At 39.6% G+C, this 24506-nt stretch overlaps 2 protein-coding genes across 10 annotated transcripts in view; one reads left to right on the forward strand and one right to left on the reverse strand.

The window, feature by feature from the left end:
* Positions 1–911: 911 nt before the first annotated feature.
* On the reverse strand, positions 912–21629 carry PREPL (prolyl endopeptidase like). Of its 9 annotated transcripts, none has more exons than XM_056357072.1 (15): positions 21060–21628; positions 20301–20543; positions 17477–17671; positions 16889–16955; positions 16035–16238; positions 13913–14036; positions 11424–11640; positions 10648–10833; positions 8960–9163; positions 8027–8202; positions 6379–6595; positions 6028–6177; positions 3072–3198; positions 1906–1988; positions 912–1017 (listed from the first exon to the last, which is right to left on the reverse strand). In XM_056357072.1, the coding sequence occupies exons 2-15, from the start codon at positions 20517–20519 to the stop codon at positions 937–939; spliced, it is 2250 nt and encodes a 749-aa protein (XP_056213047.1). In that variant the 5' UTR covers positions 20520–20543; positions 21060–21628; the 3' UTR covers positions 912–936. The 9 variants fall into 9 exon arrangements, with proteins under 9 accessions (XP_056213047.1, XP_056213046.1, XP_056213045.1 ...); XM_056357071.1 differs by having other exon boundaries at positions 17477–17674; XM_056357070.1 differs by having other exon boundaries at positions 16035–16241; positions 21060–21627.
* Positions 21611–24506, forward strand: part of CAMKMT (calmodulin-lysine N-methyltransferase) — a 221771-nt gene continuing 218875 nt past the window's right edge. Inside the window, exon 1 of the mRNA XM_056357080.1 lies at positions 21611–21738. Within this exon, the coding sequence (XP_056213055.1) occupies positions 21640–21738 (99 nt within the window). The 5' untranslated portion in view covers positions 21611–21639. The remainder of the gene's footprint in view (positions 21739–24506) is intronic.

Here is a 24506-nt window from a genome sequence, read left to right on the forward strand (position 1 = left end):
CATTTAACTTGGTAGCATCTGTTTTGGACCTGGGGGTATTGTGGGGAACTCTGTTTCAGTTTGAAGACCTTATAGACACACAGGGTATTTTCTACCAACTGCTTGTACCAGTTACTGGCCCTAGGTGCGTTCACCATGCATCTGTCTTAATAAGCAATGTGTAGCAGGTTCATGCCTTGCTCACAGGTCAGCTAAGCTCTGAATCAGGCTGCTGTAGTAGGGCCATTCTTTTTGTTTTATCCTCTGGAAAGACTGGCATCTCCTTCTGGGGCATTTGTCTTGTCTTCCAGAGGGACTCCAGCACCTCCTCTTTAAGATTACCATGCAGTTAAGGTAATTGCAATATTTTGAATCTACTCAGATGAAAGAGTGCAGCTAAAATTCCTATTCTTGAGACTCCATTTCTTCTTTGCAGGTTGTTCAATCCCACCATATGATCAGTGGCTACTCTGTAACTAGGAAGAGCAATAGTCATCAGCACCTATGTATGGGAATTAGTTTTAGAAGAACCTAGTGAGACTTTTAAATCAAACACTTCTTGGGAGTTTTACTTGTGTAAAATGTGGTCTTGGAATAGAGGTCTTAAGACTGGAAAGGCTGCTTGTACAACGTGCATGAACTTCACAGGTTAGGCCTTACACATTTCTGTTGTGCTTCACCTCTGCTTGTACGGTGCTGCACCACTTGCTTATGTGAACAGAACTGTGCTGAACAAATTGATTAATGCAGGTGGCTACTTCTGTAGTCTGGCAGGGGAGAAAGTCAGCTCTTAGCTTGTATGCTTATAAAGCAATGCCACACCCAACTTTGTCTCTGAATTTCCTGCCTTCTTATGCCCACAAAGCAGGGAGGAGAGATACTCTGGAAGAGCTGTGCACTTTTCATATAAACAAAAATTTGACCTGAAACTCTTCAGGTGGTCAATGTGTTTATTAGCTATTTGCAGGATTTGCTATGATGTTCAAGATGGCATACTTCCTCAAGTTCTTTGTTCAGAAAAGCAAGGCGCCTTGCAACCTAAAAAAAAATAAAAATATTCTTTGCATTATAAAACTTCAGGTTCTTGTACAGCTGTTCTAACCTTCTTCCTTTCCCATACTAATGCCAAGCAATACCTTGCCGTAAGATGGAATGAGGCTCTTCCTCATTCTGGGAATGAGGAAATTTTCTACCTCAGGGTAGAATGAATTCACTTTGGGAATAACTGCCACAACAACCAAACAACATTTACTAGGATTTCTTAAAGTTAACAGTAATAAAATTTGTATCTAATTGTGATAGTCTGAGATATCAGTAACAATATGTCAGGTCTTGGCAGTATGTTGCTTTTAACACGCACACTTGTATAAAGTGCAAAATCTTGGAAACCTAGTTGTAGTAATGTCCTTTGATAATACAGACCATGCATTTCAGAATGTAAAGTTCAAACCCATCATACATGTTTTACTCATGAGAAAGATGGAAGTAGACAGTATGACAATTTTAAACACTTTATACTGTACAGCGCAAGACTTTTCCTGCTGGAACAATATTTTGCAGAACTTGGAACATTTCATTCAAAGCTCTTAGCACGTTACAGTGGGAGTTTAACAGTACTTTGAGGCTTAAGGCACAATGAGGTTCAATAATCTGGCTCTGTCACTGGCTCATATCTAAAATATATATATTGATAAATATATAATTATGTGTTTATATATATAAAACATCTGCTGTTTTTATATAGATATATAATTGCTCTTGCAATATATATAAACAGGTTCCAAGAGCAGCCTTAATTCAAGCAGTGTTTTTCTTTTGATACTTCAAACACATTCAATGACTGGATGAACTACTGAGGCTGAAGTATCGACAGAGGGGACACTTCCCTCCAACATGTTACAGATGTGTGCAATAAAGGGAACATACCTCATTCAGTGAATCCTCCCAGGATGAATCACAATGACTGCCATTTTCCTGGATGTCTAAGATTATATTAGGGATCCAATTTCCTGGAACAATGAAGCTAGCAATCACTTAACATTGAATGAACAAGGAAAAAGCTAAGTGGGGATGCGAGTTGTTTAAGGATAGATAATTCTGCCTTCTGTCCTGACACTTCTGTTATTCCTTAAGAAAAAAACAGAATCATACAGGGGCTTGCTGGATTAACTGTTTGTATTGCTATTAACTACATATTTAAAAAATGTGTATATATTTAGTGTGTGTGTGTTCTCTCTCCAGGTCTTTTTGGAAAGATGCGCTTTTTTTCCTGAGCAAAGACCAAAACAAAAATTGCAGCACGTGCTGTATTTTCTCAACCACTGTAGTTGAGTTGTGCTGCTAGCAGAGAAGAGGCATAACAAAAATTTAGAAAAGCTAATTCAAGTTCTCTTTTGGTACTGACAGTAAAAGCCTCTCCCCAGATTAGATTAGAAAATAATAAGGCTTGGATGTACCTTTTGCTGGAAAGTCTCAAAGCTGGTGTTAAGTTTCAGGTATAAAAGCATTTATGCCTTGGCATTGTTGTTATTCTAACTTGGACTAACACCTGCAGTTTTAGCAAACTGAGAAAAGTAGTTTTTTGTAGAGCAGTAAAAATAGGATTATTTTTTTTTAATCCATGTGTTGTAGAGAACTGCAGCATGATTGTACCAACAGCTGGACTAGACAGTATGGGTTCACCTATCACTGTCCAACAGTTGCCGTATGTTGAGGCCTAGGAAAGAGTGAGCCCCACTCATTCCCCCAGTCTTTATGTTTTTTTTCACCTCAGAGGGTTTCCTGAGCCTGTTGTGGTTTGTCACTATTAATATTTAACACATGGGTTTAGCTATCTTCAGGCAGGTCTACAATACGTAACTAGTCCCTCTTAAGGCTCTGGTGAGTGCATCTTAGAAGCTGAGGTTTATCTGTTTGTCAATATGACAGGACATCTCATCTTCACCGATAACAGAAATTACCTCTGAGCTTTAAATGGATCATATTGTACAAATGAATACATTAAATGAGGAGCTAATCTCTATGGTATTTAATTCATGACTATATATTCTGGTTTTGTTAATTCCATGTATCTGTCATATTCATATTCTTACCTTCCTTACTTGTTCTGCTGGCGTGATCTAGTGCAGCCTTCCTAAGTTTCTGAACGTATCGTAAAACTCCTGCTAGTGGTATCCGTTGATCATTCTCATATGCAGTGATAAAAACTGAAGGGTAACACTGAGTTTAAAAAACAAAAACAGTTAAATACTTGACAACCGATTTTTCTCATGAAGTAACAATTTTTTCTCTCTTTATCTTACTGTACTACTTGTTATGGCGTATCTAAAACTGCACCTATTATATAATTACCTACTCTTAAAAAAACACTTTTAGCACTCTAACTGCAAAAAGTATTTTGGTCTGAAAAATTACTTCATATTAAGGGATCATCTACTTGCAAAAGTTAATTAACAACATCCTCTCCCTGCTGGTAAAGGTCTGATACCATCTGCTTGCTGATGACTGCAAAAAAAAGGAGTAATAGTCACGGAATGGTTCACCTTAGAACAGTAGTTGAGATTTACTTCTGCAATCTTTCTACACATAAAAAGTAGTTGGTTTTATATAGTAAGATTTTACTTAATGAAGCTATGCAACACAGCTCACACATTACTTCACATAAAGATTTCCTCTGAGATGACAATGTCAAAGCTATAGCTCCTTTTCCATATCATTGTTTGCTTCTGAAAAGGTATTTAATCCGTGGAAATCACTTCCTTCCTTCCGTGACAGTCTGCAAACCCAGTAAACTCTGCTCCCCACCCCCCAAAGGAGAATCACAGAGTGGCTGGGGTTGGAAGTGGCCTCTGCAGATCATCTAGTCCAACTCCCCTGCTAAAGCAGGTTCACCTACAGCAGGTTGCACAGGATTGCACCCAGGCAAGATTTGATTGACTCCAGAGAAGGAGACTCCACAGCCTCTCTGGGCAGCCTGTTCCAGTGCTGTCACCCTCAAAGAAGTTTTTCGTCATATTCAGATGGAGCTTTCTGTGTTGCAGATTGTGCCTGTTGCTGGGCACTGCTGAAAAGAGCCTGGCCCTGTCCTCTTGACACTCGCCCTCAAGATATTTGCATACATTGACAAGATCCCCTACCAGTCTTCTCCAGGCTAAGCAGGACCAGGTCTCTCTGCCATTCCTCATGAGATGCTCCAGTCCCCTTAATCATCTTCACAGCCTGCCGCTGGACCCTCTGCAGTAGTTCCTTGTCCCTCTTGAACTGTGGAGCCCAGAAGTGGACAGAGCACTCCAGACGTGGCTTCACCAGGGCAGCACAGAGGGGAAGGATCACCTCCCTCCACCTGCTGGACACACTCCTTGTAATGCACCCAGGATCCCATTGGCCTTGGCCGCACGGGCACACTGCTGGCCCGTGGGCAACTTGCTGCCCACCAGAGCGCCCAGGTCCTTCTCCACAGAGCTGCCTTCCAGCAGGTCAGCCCCAGCCTGTACTGGTGCCTGGGGTTCTTGCTCCCCAGGTGTAGGACCTTACATTTACCTTTGTTGAATTTCATCAGGTTCTTCTCCACCCAGCATTCCAGTCTGCCCAGGTCTCTCTGAATGGCAGCGCAGCCTCTGGTGTATCAGCCGCTCCTCCCAGCTCCGTATCGCCAGCAAACCCACTGAGGGTACGCTCTGTCCCTCCATCCAGGGCACTGATGAGTGAGTTGAACAAAACTGGACCCAGCACTGACCCCTGGGGAACAGCACGAGCTACAGGCCCCCAGGCAGTCTCTGTACTGCTGATCACAGTCCTCTGAGCTCTGCCATTCAGCCACTTCTCAATCCACCTTGCTGTCTGCTCATCTATCCCTATGGGGATATTATGGGAGACAGGGTCAAAAGCCTTGCTGAGGTCAAGGTACACAACATCCACTGCTCTCCTGTCATCTACCCAGCCAGCCATTCCACCACAGAAGGCTATTAGGTTGGTCAAGCACGATTTTTCCCTTGGTGAATCTGTGCTGACTACTCCTGATAACCTTCTTTTCCTCCACATGGTTTGACATGACCTCCAGGGTGAACTGTTCCATCACCTTTCCAGGGATGGAGGTGAGGCTGACCAGCCTGTAATTGCCTGGGTCCTCCCTCTTGCCCTTTTTGAAGACAGTAGCAACATTGGCTTTCCTCCAGTCTTCAGGCACCCCTCTTGTTCTCCATGGCCTTTCAAAGATGATGGAGAGTGGCCTGGATATAACATCTGCCAGCTCATTCAGCCCTCAAGGATGCATCCCATCCAGTAAAAACTGAAGCAAATAAGTCATTCAGTAACTCTTTCTTCTACTGATGTACTTGAAGAAGCCCTTCATGCTGTCACTGACATCCCTCACCAGATTTGATTCCAAATGGACCTTAACCTTCCTTGCATACTCTGACAACGTTCCTATATTCTTCTTAAGTGGCATGTCCCTTTTTTCATTCTGTTAATTTCCTTCTTCTGAGTTTTGCCAGAAGCTGCTTGCTCATCCTTGCAGGTCTCCTGCCACTTTGCTTGATTTTTTACTCACAGGGATGCACCAGTCTTGAGCTTGGAGGAAGTCATGCTTGAATGTTAGCCAGCTCTCTTGGACTCCCCTACCTTCTAGAATCCTAACTCATGGGATTTCTCCAAGTAGGTCCTTGAAGAGGCCAAAGTTAACTCTCCTGAGTTAACTCAGAGAGAAAACACAGAAGGTTTGTTGAGATTATATTACAACTTCCTGGCAATCCTATAACAAAAGCAGTTTTTGAAATCTATTGATTATTTAGGAGAAGGCATTTTGTTAATTTCAGTAGTCATTTATGACTCCAAATATTGCTAAGATTATTACTCAAATAGCTTCGATTTGTATTAATGATTCATTTTAACACAAAGCAGCAGCTAAGACAATTCTAAAATACCGGGGTTTAAAGCACTGAAAAGGTAAAATAGATTTTCTGTTTTAAATTCCAGTTATCCACTTTTTGTTTTCTTATAAACTGCTACACTTTATTACGGTAGTATTCCACACAGAAAACATCATTTTACCTGTGGCTTAATATTCTGGTATGGACAATAGCTTTTGATATACTCCATACATTTTTCATCCGCTAATGGATTTCCCCACTCTTCCTGTTCTTCAATTGTCAATGGGAGATGAGTTTTCATCATTGTATTTAGAACATCTACGAAAGGAGCCTTAGAAGTTGTTAAAAAAAAAAAAGAAAGAAAAAAAGTTGGCAAATAGGACAGAGGACCTCAGATGTCTAAGTCAAGGTTTTCTCAAACAAATGAGGAAAGTGAATTCTGAATTGGAATGTTTCCAATTCTGAAACTGGTAGAATGAAACACAAAATACAGTTTAATGTCATAATCCATAAAAGGCCTGCAGCACCTCACCTGTAAAGCCATGGCTCTGGTAAGTTCTGGATCGGTGTTGCACAGGGCTCCTGCAAGAACTCCTCCAGCACTGGCAGCTACTAGTGCTGTGTACTTCGGCTGAGAAAATCCTAGTTCATGCAGCAGCATGATGCAAGCCTTAAGGTCATGGAGACCTTTGAGTTTATTATGCTGACATCCATCTTTATGCCAACTAAGGCCTAGCTCTCCTCCACCCCTGAAATTTAAAGCAATTCAAGTTGGAGTCTCTTTGGAAAACATTACATGGCAAAACTTTAGATAACGAAAGGACAGCAGCAGCCACAGAATTGCAAAACCATAGTTTGTTTTCCCAGTTAACTCTTCCTTTCTCTATTCTTATCCTTACCCTGCTTTATGGCTAAAATACACAACATGCAAACAAAAAAATTCCATGTATGATGACTGCTGAAAATCCTAACTCCCTAAGGGTGCTCTGTGCCCTTGTGTGCTACTTGTGTCCTGGAACTCACAGGAAAAGCACTACTTTAGGAAATGATACTGTCATTGTAGGCAATACAAAATCAGACAATAATACTATCTTTTTATACAGGAAACTATTAAGATACCTAAAACGTTTTCAATACATATATCACTAACACTAGCATTTGTTAAAGACATTAAATACTATTTCCCAGCTCCACACTGAGACTCTCAGAACTTGTCTACTGTGTAGCTTAAATTCTGAGTCTGTTAAGAAGTGTAGTTTTTTCTAGTTTGTAAATTTCAAATACTACATAAAATTGTATTTTGTGAAACAGAATTTTAAAATGTATTTATATTGCTTTCTACGCAACCACAATTCTAGTTCTAAGCCACCTGAAGTTTCCTTATTCAGGTTTCAAGTTTAAAATGCATTAACTGATTAGTCTACCAAAATTCTTCATCTTTAGATTAAGAATCCATCTTAATGATTTGCATCTTAAGTTACTTAGAGGGGTGGGAGGAATAACAGGACGTTTGCCACTTAATACAGCAGACAACATATTTGTATGCTGAATTTGTTTTGGAACTGGTGTTTCAAACAATAGCTCATTCTCCCCCTTCCTTCCCCTCTCTAAAGTGATTCCTTTGTTATCTTTTTTACCTACTGAATTGTTATCTTAATGTAAATGTGAAACCTATTGTACATTGTTTTATAAAACTAGTAGACCTGTAGCTAAACTGGAGACAGAGGACAGCCAATAAAAGAACAAGAGACACATGTTAAATGCTTAGTTGTTGCTGTGGAAGGCAAACAGCTTTCAGAAGATGCAGACTGAACATTAGTACACAATGTCCTTGGAAAGACAGGGAGGTAGCATGTCACTGCAGTTTGAATGTTATCAAAATTTTTCTTGAGCAAAGATGAGACAAGTAATGAGACTTCAAAAGATTAGAAGTTACATACAATCTTCCTGTTGATTTAAAAAAACTTAATGCTGTATGTGGTCTTGAATTTTTTTTTTCTGAAGTAAATTTATTTTAAAAACTACTTAAAATCTAGTAAGAGATGAAAGTGAAAAGCATGAAGAACTAGGCATAGATAGCTACATGAAAAAATTATTTCCCTACCTCTTCAGTTGCATACCAAGAAATATCTGTATATCCCACAGATTAAAATCTTCATTTGATTTTATATTTGACTTACCTAACATGGCAATACGCTAATATCCAACCTTCTTCAATTAACATCAACTTCTCTTCTTTAAAGCTCATGTTCAAATCTATGCCATAAGCTCCATATACATGAACTAGAAGTGGTTTCCTGTGTAGCTCTTTAGAATTCATATTATGAAAAACTGTAATTGGCACCAAAGTTTCATCCTGGAAAAGGAGTATTTTATAGTAAAGGACATTGCAGAAATCTCAATGACACATGGCAATAAAAACTTCAATTATTTATTTTAAAATGTGTTTTTTGTGATTACAGTAATTTTTTTCACTTAGAATGTACAAAGCACTCTTGAAAAATAAAGCAAGAGACTGAACCTCTGCTGTGTAGGCTTACAGACACAGAGTATAAAATTCATTTAAGTGCAACACCTGAGGAGTTTTTAAACTACCCAAGCACCCAAGTCTTCCTTCCCCCTTTAACACCAAGAATATCTATTATTAACAAAATAGTTTACCACTTACTGCAGCACAAACTCTTTATTAACATCTCCAATTTTTAAACTTAGGCTGTTAAAACTTTCCTTTCTTGAGCTATACTGTACAGCTGGTTGTGGGGTGTTCTTTTCAACAGCTAGCATCTTTTTCATTTATCATGGAGAGTACAATACCATACATCAATTAGCAATTCTAAGTTATACTATACTAAGATCCCTGACTCATCGTGTACTCCTGTCTCCTCTAGCATACCCAGGTTAATGGAAAAAAAAAATAATCAAAATCTTATCACGAATCTTTCTTGTTCTTCTCTATAGCACTGAAGAAAACACCCACTGTTTAGTAACTATAGCACCAACTGCTCTTTACATTTTTTTTAATCTCTATTCCCTGCCAAATACATTTTCTTTAAACGGGTGGGGAGGAAGGGAAGAATAAAGGGAATGGGAAAAGGACTGGAAAAAAATCTTACCTTGCTTTTAGCTAGTAAACGTGTAGTGTGACAATTCATAATAATTGGTACCTCTTGCACAGCTTGTTCAATGAGATTATTTTCTTTAAATGAATATGCAAAACGCTTAGGGGGGTGTACTGGGGAGGTAAGCTGAAAATAGCAAGTGCTCGTGGTATGTTCAGGATGAGATTCCAATTCAAATTCACAGGCCCATGTAGGTAGCTGAAAAACATGGCATTTCAAGTGAGACCCTTACACTGCTTCTGTAAATTTTGCCTAGTATGTCCTTCAGAGGAAAAGATTTTGAATATCAAGCTAATTATCTTCAGTCTGTACGCAGCACAGTCTCTCTTTCTTTTAAATCAGCAACGAAACAGTCAAAAAGTGAAAGACTCTGCCAAACTTTTCCCCTAAGGCCATTGGATAAAGTTCAACAATGAAATAAAAAAGAAAAATAAATCCAAATTCAGTTTAAAATGGACATTAGTGCATTTAAAAAAAAATAAAACATTCTTTGAAATTATTCTGCATTGTTTCTATTTTTTAGATCCTATTTCCCCTCTGACTTCCAGTTCTCCTTCAACATGTTGGACACGCCAAGTCCATGTCAGTTGTTAGGCTTTTGCTTTGAGTTAGCTCAGTAATGCTAAGCCACTGAAAACCCCTGCCTCTTAACTTTGTTCCTAGTGCCAGCCACTGTGAAGAACAAAACCTTTTCCTGGCACATTCACCCTCAGACACTCACTGTTATTATATTTAAGATTTTTAACTCTGCTAAGAATAAAAGAAATCAAGATTCATTCTTTGAGAGCAGCAGGGACACAGTCAAACCCTCTGCCAGACCACTGCTTCCTTGGGTTAAGTTGCTAGAGACTTCTGAAATTGCAGCAAAAGTCCAGGTTTTGCAGACCCTTTCTGAATAAATAAACTACAACCATTTTCAAAATTTTCAGAGACCATACAATGAACTTTGAAAACCTTTTTCTGTAGCAGTTTTATAGAACGCAGTATTGGTAGCTTATTGCAATAAACTTGTAAGTAGTTCTGATCATATTTTTCAGGAAAAAAAAAAAAAAATCAATTAAATATTTCATCCAGTGGTCTCCAGAAATCAGTTTTGAACTGAGTCATTCTGGTTTTAATGCACAAATATTTAGCAACAACTAGAAAAAGGAAGAAATACTTAGCACAAATTGTACTGCAGTTATCAAACTCTTCCCATTTATTATGGGACAGTGTACATACTTGTCCTTTCAATGTTCCAATCCTTCTTCTGTGGGAGGGCCAGGCTCGTTTCCTGCCTTACACTGATGGGTGTAACCAAAAATAGGCCCAGTAAAACTAAGTAGAGTGTTTAGGGAATCAAGTCTTACTTTACATTATTATTTACAAGCTGTAAATAATATTTACTTATTTACAAGCTTATTTACAAGCTGTAAAGAGCTTGACTGTAATAAGTTGGAGAAAGAATTGACTTGTAGAGTAGCTGCTTTCTAACTTTCTAAATGCTGCGATAAGCAACCACGTGAAATCCTGAACAGTCACAGGTAATACAATCAGTCATAATGACAAACTTGACAGTATTATAGCTTCCAAACCACTTCTACTCTTATAATTGAGCTTCGATTTATTATAATGTTATGTTAAAAAAAAAATTAAATAGTGCTGGAAAAATGTTAGGCTGCTTAAGTCAAGCTAAAACATACCTTTATTGACTGAACCGAATGTGAAATAAAAGAAATCACGTCTAAGTAAAGATGACCAGCATTCTTCAGGAACATAATACAGTGATCACTGAACATCTCCAAGTCTACTAGCTTGGTTTTCTTTTCCAGTGCATAAACTAACTGCCAGTTCTCCATGCCACTGGAAGCTACTGGTGTCTTCATCAACTATAAAAACAAAACCCATTCCTGCATATTACTAAGATGTAGTAAGAGTTACAAATGAGAGGTACAGACATACAGGTGATTTCATGCAACATTTCTGTTGTAAAAAATTATTAGTTTGTGTTGGGAGATTTTGCCCGATTAAACCTGGAGGTTTTTAAACTCCCTCTACTTGGGCAAAATGGAAGAACAATTCAGTAACATCAAGTTAGTAAGTTCAAAAAGTTAGTTGAATTCTTACAGATTAATCTATGGAAGATTTTCCAGCAACAAGTACTTTCAGTGTGGCCAGCAGAACTGTAGTGGTTTCATTATATAGACAGATCACCAACTTAAATTTCAATACAGGGGAAATGACTGTTAAAGCATACTCATTTCTTGATGTTGCCAAAGAAGTTAGAATCAAACTAGTATGCTACAGGTGAGATTCCATGTACTACTATCAGTCTTTCAATCCATGCAGCTCTCTATATAATTCTCTTACGTTATTTTGGTAAGCTGTGAAGCACAGAATTAAAAGCCTTACTATTTCTGTATGGTCTGCAACAGGTATCTGAATAAAACCCATGAATCTTATTATCAATTAAAATTACCTTATATTCTGCAGGTTCTCCATATGTAGTAAGAATATATAACTCATCATTTCTGTGTTCAACGTGGTAAATGACCCCTTTTGTTCGTGCTTGTACAAGAGCTGGCAACTTAAAAGGATGTCTACAGTCAACTAGCCAAACTTCCGAGGTTGTCTTGCTGTTGCTGTTGATAGTGAGAAACCGCCTATCTTTTGTGCAATATATGTCCACAAAGAACCTGTTCAGGAATAATTGGGGGGGGGGGGGCGGAGCTTAAATGATCACCATTTTAAAAATCCATCAGTTGCTTCAGAATTGTGTCTTCCATCTCCAAGGTAAGAAACAGCATGCCTGTCAGTAGGCTGGAAAAATTCCAGACTACTTGGTTTCCAAACTCATTCCTGCTGCATTTATCCTGGGATTCAAAAACCCACACTCTTGTGTGTGGAACCCGAAATCTCAATGAAAGCAGTTGAGCTGTTGCCCAACTGAACCCAGGTTTTTGCATGACTGAGATAGGCTGAAGATCATTGATGTATACAAGCTTTAAAATTCAGGCAAAATGCATAACTGTTTATTGAGCTTGTAACGCTATTTAAAAAAAACCCAGTATTAACGGATAATTAAAATTAATAAAGGACATCATATGGGAACAGCAGTAATCAAAGAAAAGTAAGAGCTATTATAAAGACAAATTGATAAAATGCCCAAGTGTTACTGATCTAACTTTGTTTGAAGCAAGTAAGGCAAAAAAGACTATTTTTCAAAAAAGTAGAGGCCAGACAGTGTTGCAATGATAAAGCTGGAAACTACAAACTGGTTTTGGAAATAATAAACTAGGAACAACCTACTGGAAATGCTTCTAAAATCTAGAAACAGGAAACAGAATGCTAACCAGTGCTGAATGCTAACAGACAATTTTGGGCTGAAATTCAGATTCAGATTTCTGTGAGTCACCCTAATTAACTGGAATCTTAATACATATCAGTTTCTTTTGAATCTTTAAGACTGGATGTCTCTAAAAGCAAAACTGTCCAACACAATGATCCAGAAGATTTCATCAAGAAATTGCAGGGCTGAGTACTGTAAACTGCCTTATACAGATCAGACAGATATCTGCAATAATAATACCTCTAGACTTCAAAAATATTTGACTGGTGAAGGAAAGGATGCTTTAGATGGCATTATCAGTGCCTTTAATTATTTGCAAGTGGAGGAACAAATTTTTTTGGTACTATTGGTTTTTCTTCTAATTGCACTCTCTTAACATCTTTAGGAGGACAGGCACAGCAGGGGATCTAAAGTCGGCAAGGAATCAGCTTCCTGCCTCTATTTTGGCACAGGGTGGCACTGCATTCAATAGTTTCCAACGGGTCAGCTCTGCTGACCTTACCTCTAAGAGAATCAGGCTGATGGAGGTTACACACTTAAGACTTCTTCCCAAGGACTCTGCTTGATACTATTTTTTTTTTGTCTTTGTAGCTTTTTTTTTTTTTAAAAAAGGAAGTGAAGAAAATTTCAGCTTCTTAAAAAACAGTAATAAATCTGACTGCACCTAAAAGAGCTGGTGAGATGTAGAACAGAACTGCTCAATGGCAACAGAAAAGAATGTCTTGCCATCTCCAATGAACGAGTTCAGTTATGAGCTGCAATAGCATATGAACCTTTAGAGTAAGTTTCTAGTAGATTTACTGTAATGACTATGACCTTCAGAATTATGCCAACAGTTTCCCTGTGGGGAAGTGTCAGGTCAGTGCAACTTGATTTTCCAAAAGTATGCATCAAATGCAACTGGAACAAAAGGATCTTATTTACTCCATCTCAATTGCAGATTTTTTTCTGTTTTTTTTAGATGAAAGCATAATTGAAATTTCTTTACTGAATACATAACTTGAATTACGAATAATCACAAATATGTATGGAATGCTGTATAAATCTACCATATGCTACATGGCTGAAAAACTAGTTCTGCACTCAATTTAGCAAAAGCCTTCTTGTCTTCCTAAACCACTGCTTAAAGAAAGGTTATTGAGAGGGTATTCAGTCAACAATAGTTCTATCTCTAGGAATGTTGTAATGATTTTGCTCATCCATTACCCAGAGCAAGGATTAGCCTGAACTTCTATGTTGTTTTTTTTTTTTTAAAGATGTATCAGACATCAATAGCAGAGAAAACAAAATGAAATCCACAGTCTGATTTACCCTGTATGAAACTGTCACACATTCATTAAAGGACACCCTGACCTGAGACTGACCTTGACATTTATAAACTCAGCTGAACTCATGAGGTAAGAGAGGAAAGTTAAATCTCTGTTGACCATATATCAAAAGGAGAACAGAGCACATTCTCAGACTGCATAAGGCACTACTGACAGCAGAACACAACTTAAAAATGCCTTTTACCATTTGGAATATGATACAGAAGAATTTGTTTTCCAAACCAGTTATATTTTACAGGTAAAATACTATAGAATATGTAAAGGACTTTTTATATTTTAGGTAAGTATTACCTTGCATCTTGTTCTGTATAAACTAATTTAGTATGTTTCTGATCAGTGAAAGTGGTCATAAACACATTCTGGCATTTAAGGTTCTTCTGACTGGTGTAATACAGAACATCATTTGTAGCCCATTCTGGAAAAAAGACAAATGCATATCAGATTTGGAACAGTATATACTATTACTGAGAGAAAATGAAGCTCCACGAACACTGGACCAAATGCTAAAAAAGACGGGTTGCAGCTGATGTGGAACTGCAGACAGCACCTCTACATCCCAGAGGCTGTGGTAAGCCACAAAAAGATTTTTCCATGTTTTCTCTGAATCTCACAGAACAAGAATTTTTGTAATATATCTTTAAAAAAAAACAGGAAGAGGACAGTGTTCCAGTACCCAGGAAGAGGAAGCTCTTGACCCTGTGGAGGTTCTGGAGGTAAAAGGAAAATAGAAGATGTGTGGCCGTTAAAACTGGGCAGAGAAACAGGTTTACGTGGAGTCAGTGAGATGGTAAGAGTATGAGCTCTGCACCACTGCATGTGACTGCACGCAAACCATTTGGACAAAAGAGATGATGCATGTGTCCCATGGGTACTGCTGAGATAAAAATTCCCCAGTTTTCTATGCTGATGTATGTGTTCACCAGCATTAGCAATGTGTAAATACAGGAACCTTACTATTCTGAAGTTTAGTAAGCTGACTGATCCAGCCAAACTACCATCTCTGCTGTTCCTTTATCCACCAGAATGATGTTTAATACATACACTTTAAAAAGTTATTGTATGCTGTCTTATGTATAAATACTAATTTTCAGTACAAAACCCAAAGTACCACAGTGAAGTGATGCAAACAACCTGCTATCTCAACAGCAATGTGGCTCCAAAGTGCACAGTCAGCTAAGGATTCACTGTGAAGACAAGCCTTTAGAAGGGAATTATATAGTTCTTCTATAGCCTAGCATTTTAAAAAACACAGATGTCAATTTTCAAGAACTTTAATTTGTCTGCCTGATATTGCATATCATGCAATACAAGCATGCAAGTGGTCATAAGACCTAATTCTCTTGCTTATGATTGAGGTACCTCTGTATTTCAAGGTACTGCTGTACCTCACTTACACCTGAGTAAGTTTACAAAATGGGTGTAATCTTTACCATTCTGATAATAAGAGTATAAAAAAATTACTATCTGCTATGATCTGTCACACCTATGTAGGCAACAGGGAGCTGGTTTCTTAAATGTACTGATTCTTCTAGACAAACCTAGATAGATGTTTAAATCAAATATAGTGAAAAATGTCACTGGCAAATTTGCAGGCCCAGTTTTCAACAGGCATTATAAACTTTAATTTTGCAAACACTTACAACTTTAAATTATTGCTACTCTTCATTTTTGTAACTAGGAAGTTTTACCTACAGTTCTAATATTTTGCCCTGCCCAAGCAAATTGCTTACTGCACTATGTATGCTTGATGACATATAACAATATGATCCAAAAAGCAAGATGTGGAACATTGTATACATACTATTGCACTCTTTTTGCTAGATTCTTTAATATGCTCTAAAAAAAAGATTTCCCATTCACTTCAGTTTACCTCTGCTTATTTTAACAGCAGTGTAGAGCTCTGTAATGTATTTTGAGTAAACTGATTCAAGGCCTGACTGTCTTAATTGGGCTCTGAATTGTGACCCACATCCTAAAGTCCAGTTGAAATTCCAGCTAATGCTTAATAGTAGGTAGCACATGCACACTTTTCAGCAAAGATAAGAGCATACAGCTGTCAGTGGCTTCAGTTGTAGCGGTAAGGGTTTAATAATTAGAACATTTCTTGAGCAAATCTTTAAAAATTTACTGACGTAACTGCAATATAAAGAAGCATATTGAGTTAAATAAAAAGAATGACATGCATGACTGTTCAAACATATATAAATGTTTGCTTTTACAATGAAGGAAAACTTTTATCATGAAAGCAGTCACTTTGATCCATATCAGGTAACCTGTACTTGTGCAGCGTGGAAGAAATAGTATATAAGAAATAATTCAACAGCTATAAGGATTACATTAAACATTGTTTCCTTATACAAAAATGTTGTGTTGAAAACTGGTGTGATTCACAGGATATTTATAAACAACTTACCAAAACTAAATACACTTGGAATTACTTCTTCCATGATGGGAAAATGACCAAGTTTCATAACAACACAGGTTGCTTCTTCAGAATTTTCACTTTTTAAGCTGATGGCCATGTATCTCTGATCTGGTGAAATTCTGATCCGTTGAATAAAGGCATCAGAAAAGCCAAGATCTTTGGTACTGAATAAAATGTCAACATTTCCTTCATCTGCTACATAAAAAGAGATTGCAAAAAAATCCTGTAATTACAGCACTGTCAAAATGAACAGTGGTTGTTAATGCCAGCATTTAACAAGTCTGCCTGCAATATTCACGAGCATACTACAGGTATTTATTAACACCAAATATTTGTCTTGCAAGATATTTGCAAATGCACTCTGTAAAAACAAATAAAAAATTATAGTTCCGGGGGTGGGGTGTGTGTGTGTGGGGGAAAGTCTTGTAGATTTTATTTAAAACACTTTAAAAGTGTAGACCTTGGCTTCTAGTAAATGTATTACATTCTAAAGTTCTGATACCTAAAGCACAGTTGTTTTTACTAAGTACAATCAGTAATTTTTCCCACTCTCTCAGAAACAAAAAAGCATGAATGTGCATTTCCTCTTTCAAAATGTTGTTAGGGCTCTGAAAAGAAGTGACTTCTTTCTTTCCTCTCCAGAAACTTGCCTTAGTATCAATGTATACTAACTCTCTTCACCTTTCAAGATTCACGTTTCTAGAATTATTAATTCATCATTAAATCATTTTATAGAAGTATTTTTAGTTATTTTAAGAAACAGAACAATTAAGCTTTAATGTAAAAAAATACAGTGATACGCACCATTTTTAACAATCATACTATGTTAAGAAATCCCTTACCATCATCTGCTTTTGAAAGAAATATGCAGCCATTCTCTTCAAAGTACACATTCTGCCCAAATCTGATCTGTTCAATACAAAATCATGTTTCAAGTCCAAGGTATAGTTAAGACTATTTCCTTAGAATCCCTTATATTCAATCATTGTTCCATACAACACAATTGTAACATACACAAATGACAGAATATGGCATGTATATTTGATACTAAAGAAGGAATTGCACGCATCAGATTCTTTCAAAGTTGGGGTACTGAAGCTACCTATACCTGCTCTATATTTAACAAAAGGCTCAGATCACCTGCAATTGCTCTTTTAACTTACAATGTCCTGTATTCTTTATCCAAAAGTCAGATGATTATTGTATCTTTACTTGCTTTTGCCTATGGAGAAATTAAGGTAAATGCACTATCATAACAGGTATAAATTGTTCTAAACACATGCTGTTACTATCCACAATTCTTAAAATATTCAAAACGCAAAACTACCACCATAAAATAATCAGTAAACCAGCATTTTATAGGAGAAATGGCTTCACTGCCTTTTATTTGTATTCAGTGATGAGAAATGTTTGTATTTTTTGCCACTTACCCTTGGGCTTCCTGAACAGAATACATACTTGTGCAATTCTTCTAATTTTTCCTTGATTCTTTTTGTCATAGCATTGTATCTTGCTGAAATGACATTCCAGTTTTCCTGCTCCAGTTTCAGAAGATTCTTGTACAAAAGCTCTGATGTTGCTATGGATGTATCTTGCTTCCTTTTGGAAGGGATTTTTGTTCCTTCCTGCTAAGTAAGGAAAGATGACAATGGCTACAAGCCAGCACTCTGTACTCCAATATGAATATACTGAGGCAATAATAATATTTCCTGAGCTACAGACTTCGCATTATTACAACAGTACATGCTATTAAAAAGAAAAACACATGGTCGGAGGAAGTTTTTCTCTTCAATTCTTCCTGATATTTTAAGGAGGCATTGTCAAATCTGCATTATTTGACACATATATTGAGGTCTTCTCTTCAAAATTTAGGGTACTATTAACATATGCTCTTAATTGTTCATATGTAAATATGTTTGTTCTCATTCTAGAATTAGTTTTTAGTTAATTTTTATGGAATTCTGTTATTTTTCCTTCTTCAGAGGTGCTTTCCCATAGTATTCCTGTCTTAAGACTATCACTTCTCATTTCCTCTCCCAGACAACAATGCTGCCCACACCTCTGTCCCTGTTCCTAGAAGTCCTAGCAGCTTGTTCAGCTTCTTGCTCCACCACCTCAAAAGTGTGAGTATAAATGTTCATAAGGCACAGAATGAAGTGAAGCGGTGAACTGACACTGGTTCTGCAATAGTTTTATCAGGAATAAGCTTAAGGATCTGGTTTTCCACGATCCATGAGCAGACTAAAGCTACCCCATTGCCAACAAAGCTGTCTTCTCTTGTAAAAATGTTAAAAATTCATTAAAACTGCTAGAATAATGCTACTTCTTTTTGCTTGCTGTAAAATCTCATTTGATTGAATAATAAGCTTAACAACATACATTACAGTACAGAACACTGCATAGATCACACAAAATTTTATAATAATGTATTACATGAACGTGTCTAAACTTAAAAAGCAGCATATACTTTTTACCCATCCTCACTCTGCATTAAGAACTGGTTTGTTCCTCACAAATGCACGAGATCTAAAATGTGAATGTTATGCGTAGTCTTTGAAAGAAGGAGAAACTACTTGCTCCATTTATGAATATAAATCACATCATTCATGAAAGCACATGAGTGTTCACTACTGATTCAGGCCAATGGTCCCTCTAGCCTAGTGTATCAAATTGGAAGCACAAGTCAAAGAAACCTTGAAAGCCCTTAGAGAAGCTCTGGAGCAACTGTGTAATTGGTCAAGGTAAAGAAATAGTAGCATGTGTTAGTGTACCACCTGCTCCTCAGTCACTGGAAAAATTGCTATAAGAAAACACCATTTCACAAACCATAAGCAACCAAACAATACTTGGGAAAGCATAAGAACGGGACGAGCACAGATGATATTCCCCAAGAGGTATTTCCCCAGCCTTCAATGATTTTAGGTCTGGAAGTTCCTGAGCTGAATGTGGTTTCTGGATATTTAAAAAGCCTCTTTCACGTACATGTATCATCTTCCCTTATACCTACGTAAAATTTTAGCATCCACAACTTATTCTGGCAAGTTCCACACTTTGTCAGTCTTTTGATGATTCTCCTCCTTTTGTTTTCAACAGTTCCCATTGTATGTATTAGCAAATATTACACGGAGCTGGTGGCCACAGTGTAGGTATATATTACAGTTACTGTACACCTCCTTGCCTAAGGAAAAACAAGTCATCTAGAAATGCATCTAGAAAGATTTTGATGATAGCAGAGGATCTCAATCAGTTTGTAAACATTTGCTCCAAAGCAAAAAGGCACAGCTTCCTTTCAGGTAAAAGCCACCTGTTTGTATCCTGGAACCAGTGTTGCAGACCAGCATTTGTAACTGTGTTAGTGAACTGCCAATGAATAAACAGAACCATACCTGCTCACCATTAGGAATGCCTTTGTTCTTGAAACATTTGTTTACATTTCTGACACAAACTTAGGAACTGTTTATATTATGGTTAGAAATAAGAGGGTTACAAAAAATAAACTTTGTATTAACTTTTAAGAAACACTCTCAACTTGAAACAATTTTAGAACAATCCCACATTCATCTGAAAACATGTTTAAGGTAAAATAAATAAATAAACCAAAACAGCGCTCTTTTTAAATAGTACTTATGCATTATGCATATAAATCGGTTTACAGGCTGTCATACTGCATTAAACTTTTATAATACCTTTAACAAATTGTATTAGAAATGCAGGAACAGAAAACCCAAAATTACTTCAGACCGTTTTCTGACTCTGTGCATGATACACTGCCACCCATTTACACAGTATTTACTTATAGAAATAAATCCAATTACCTTTTAAAGTGTAGTTTATAACATGAATACAATTATGAGAAGTCAATAAAATATTTTAATATTTAATATGGTGCAAACCATGATGTACTGGCCAGCACAGAAAAAGTCAAGTTTTTCTTGTGCCAACTCAAAGTAGTTAAGTCTGGCGTCACCAGTTCGGACGCTTTACACTAGCTGATCTCTCCCTGCAATCTTCTCCTGATACGTTATCAGAATCTTTCTAGAAGACAAGAAAATCAACCACAATGCAGATTTACATCAAAAGAGTATAGGAAAGTTGAACAATGGTATATGCCTTTGAACATAAGTGGAATCCTAGTATTTATCCCCCTGCTTCAAACCCTTTCAGAAAATTGTTCCCTAGCATTCGAAAAATATGGCTAGCTTCCTTAACAGATGTGCCAAGGTGGTTGTTGACATTCAGTCTAAAACAGCATACCTTGCAGGAAAAGAATCTCCACGGCAGGATAGTTCCAGGTGGCACAGTCCAGTGTGTGAACGTACTTCCCGAACAGTCCAGGATGTGGCATTTCTTTGGTTTTAGTTTACTATAAAAACATACTGTTTGAAGATGGTTATGCTTAGAGTAGTGTTTGACACTGAAGCTCAGTCTTTGCAGGAGATTTTGCAGTCCAACGCATGACGTCCTGACCTTCATTTCTTGATAGTCAACCTGAAATATCTGAAAATCCGAAACCGCTGATCATTTCACACTGTGTATGTGAAATATACATGACATAAACTGCAGGTAAAACTTCCTCTCTTTCCAGGAAATGAAATTGATTCACTAGGTAAATCGGATGAGCAGGAACAGCAAAACTTAAGCTTACACACAACTTAAGTTGTGTATTAACCTGCTACATTACTGCAAAACTGGCTGCTGGCAGCTGGAAGTTTAACTCTAGTGAAACGACCAATGAAGAGGAAGGAAGGTGCAACTGAGCACGTTTAGAAGTCGAAGAACCAAAAACCGGGAAGGTTTTGGGCAAGCTTCCCCCCCTTTATAAGTATCATGTAACGATAAAATCACTTTATCTCAGGAGGGTAACTGAGCCCATCTCGCAGGAGAACCGACCGCTCTGAGCTCTGCCAGGGAAAAGGCCCCCCCGCCACGGCGCCCGCGGCCCCGTCCGCCGCCCCGCCCGGGCGAGGGCCAGAGCGGCCGGCCCGGCCCCGCTCCCGCCAGCCCTGCCCTCACCGCCGCCGAAAGGCCGTGCCAAGGCTGGGCAGCGCCCGCGGAAGGGCCCGCCGCGGCGGGCGGGACGGGACGCGCTCTCCCTGTGGCGGGGCTGCCCGGGGTAAGATGGCAGGCGAACCGGAGCAGCTCCCGGCTCCCTCGCAGGGCTGCCCGTAGCCAAGATGGCGGCAGGGCCCTTCAGAAGCGGCGGCGGGCGAGTACAGTTGATGTCAGCGCGGAGCGCCCGCACGCCGGGACGGCTAGAACGGTCCCTGGCGCAGCTTCAAGACCCTCCCGTTTCACACACGGTTTCGCCCCTGGGTGCGGAGGCCGCAGGCGACCCATTCTGAAGCGCGCTCCGGCCCCTCCGCTGCGCCCGAAGAGCCAGGCGCAGGGCGGCGGTAGCCCGTCTCCTTCTTAGCGCTGCCCTTAACAAAGATGGCCGCCCACGTCCGCGCCCTCCAGCCCTAGCCCGGCCGCTGCTGGCAGCCGCTGCAGGCTCAGCGGCGAGTCCCCGCCGGCCACGGCAGCGCTCCCCGCGCGCGGAGGCGGGGGCCTGCGCGCTCCCGCCGCTTCAGCTCCAGGCGCTCCCCGCCGCCGCATGGCTGAGGCTGCCGGCTCCCCGCGCCGCCCCGCCGCGGGCAGGCGTGAGGCGGTCGGTGCGGGAGCGGCGAGAGCCCGCTGGCGGCTCCTCGGACAGGTAGGGGGAGCCCGCGGGCGGGAGGGGCTGCCGGGATGGCGGGGCGGGCCGGCGGCGCCGTGGGAGGGGAGCGCGTCTCTGCTCGGCGGCGGTGCCGTGCCTTGGCGCGGCGGCTGCGCGGGCCGGGGCGCTGCTGTCCCCTCTCGCCCCTCCGCGCTGGGCTACTGCGCACCGGCGGCGGCTGCAGCGCCTGAGGGGCCGGGGGCGGCGGGAAACGCTGCCGGTTCCGGAAGCTGCGGGGCGCTGTCCGCACCCGTGGCGGGAGAACTGTGAGGAGTAGCGTGCTGGGGCTTGCAAAGGGGTTTGCAGTCTTCTTCCTGGAAAAAACAGTAGTAATAAAAATATATACGTACATAGGGACATATGGCTCTTTGATGTGTGCCTTCAAGGGATCCCAAAAGCAGCCTGTGGTCTTCCAAGCAGCGTTCATGGGACGGGGACGCTGCACCCGCTGCTCGAGGGTGGTAGCTTGTGCCTTCGCACCTTGCACCAGCGCTGCTGCTGGGGTGGTTATGGCTGCTGGCCCCGTTCCCGCCCTTTGCCCTGCCCGGCTGCATGCTGTGGGGAGCTGGGCCCAGACCCCGCTCACCTGGCGCTGCCTGCCTTCGGGTCTGGTGCAAGGTTGGGAAGGATTCCTCCACAGAAGAGCACATGTGTAAAGGCTTAAAAATCGGTTGCTGTTTGTTGGACGCGATGGTTCAATGTTTGGTTTTGTGGAAATGGGTGGCTGGAGCCGCCCATCACCGGCTGTCCCGAGATGGCGGAGTGGAGGCAGCAGGCCGCTGGGCTGAAGGGGGCACCTGGCTGCAGTCGTGGCGTGAGAAGGTTAATATTGCACCTTTCTTTGTGTTTTTTTGGTTTGTAAATCCTCAAGTCCTGTTCAACAAGAATACTCTAAAGCAGGAAATGTGAAACTGACAGGCAGGAATATCAGGTTTGTCTTTGTAGGTTTCCATCCCAGCAGCTTCTTGTAAGTTGCCCTCCGTGACTACTCCAGCTGTTAGGTCTTTTCAACATAGTGCCTTTGGCATATTCCTGTCTCTTAAAATCATAAGGAACTTTGCATAATGATAGAGTGAGGGTGTGGAGGGTGCGTATAGGTATTTGGGGAGAAGGCTTCAATTTCTTCCTCAGACTTCATGTGTCTGTGACCTTTTCCTCTGCAGATTCTCTGGGTTTTTCCATGTTCTTTTCTGTTGATTTTTGTATGGTACAATGAGCAAGGATCAATTTAATCTTGCTGGTATATCTGAAGTAAAAATCAGTTCTGCTCTCTTTACTACAGTGATGCTTGGATCTATCTATGGATTGGAAGAAGGTATCAAACTTCCTTTATCCTTTCTTTAAAGGAACACTGTCAGTGTTTCTTACAGTGCTTTTACAAATGCTTTTCACACTGCTTCTAATAATGCCTTATAAGCACACCACAGAACTGATTTCATGTATTTTGAATTTGCTTCCATTCAGTGCATACACAAATCGATTTGCTGTGGTAAGGATGCTTGAGTGCGTGCTCGCTGATTTAATTAAGAAAAAGGCCCTTTTATCACGTATCCTATGAAGCTAGCATAAAAAACGAGGGGTTTGCATAATTACCTGTGCTCTGTATCAATAAAATGTTTTATGTATGTACTAAGTTTGAAGTTTGGCGATATTTTTAAATTTAGCTTGTCAGATCAAGGAAAGTATTTTTTGCATTAAAAAAATGCTAAGATGTTACACGCGTAGTGTGCATTTATAAATGACTGGAGTAAATTCTGGAAGGCTGTGTTTTGAACTCTGCCAGTCTGTGCAACTGATGGCATTATCCAATCTGTAGTTTTGGGCAGGGAAGTTAGAGGAACAGGCATAAATTAAGTTGTTCCCTATATGTACATGTACTTCCTGTAGAAGGTTTAATGAAAACTGCCCTGAAATCTGAAAGCTTTATATATTTATTCTGGCTGTTACCTTTCTCTTGCTCTTCTTGTCACAGAAGTCTTGCTAACCTGCTAATGTACTTTAGCTTCCAGAATTGAAACATAAAAGCTAAAGTAAGGACAGAGCAGTGGTCTATTATTTATTTATTTCCCTGAACAGAAGTTCAAAACAATTTTTCTTTTCTTCCTGCTCCTTTCTCTGTGAAAGGTGGCTGTGCTCCGTATCTTTTTGTTTTTGTTAGTCTTAAGTTTGTAAATTGTTTACAGTTAAATAAAACAGTTTAGTAAATAAACTATTTGTAAAAATAAATAATGCACAGTCCTACTGATGGTATTCAGAGATGAGATAGTTATAGATTATGCTGTAGTTAATTATGTAGAAGCTTTCTTGCATGCATAAAATAACACGTTACAGTCAGTGCCATAGAACTGAGCAGAGGTTTATAAGCTCTTTAAGTTACTGAATTTGGCTTTTAGTGCAGCTAGGCCATACACAATGAGATACCCAAGCAAATATATGGAATTTCAGGTGACTGCCTTTGTCCATATGTTGTTTGGGTTCAGCTGGGGTTTTTTTGTAGTTGTTGGTTTGGGGTTTTTTTTGAAGAGAGTTCAAACATCTTTAGGTTTTATAGGGAGTCCTAAATGTGGTCCTGATATTGTGCTTAAATACCAAGAGCTCTGCAACTGAGATCTGTGGTAATGTTTTACTAGAATCTTTCTAAAACAGGAGGCAGTTTGGTGATACATTTTTTTTAATGTCTTGTGTGTTAATGAAGAAAGAATTGCCTTAGAATTCTATATTGCTAAGTGAAGTTAGAGAGGAAAGAAAATGCAAGTTCGAGAGAG

The sequence above is a fragment of the Falco biarmicus genome, chromosome 12 (assembly GCF_023638135.1).
Source record: "Falco biarmicus isolate bFalBia1 chromosome 12, bFalBia1.pri, whole genome shotgun sequence".
Lineage (NCBI taxonomy): Eukaryota > Metazoa > Chordata > Aves > Falconiformes > Falconidae > Falco > Falco biarmicus.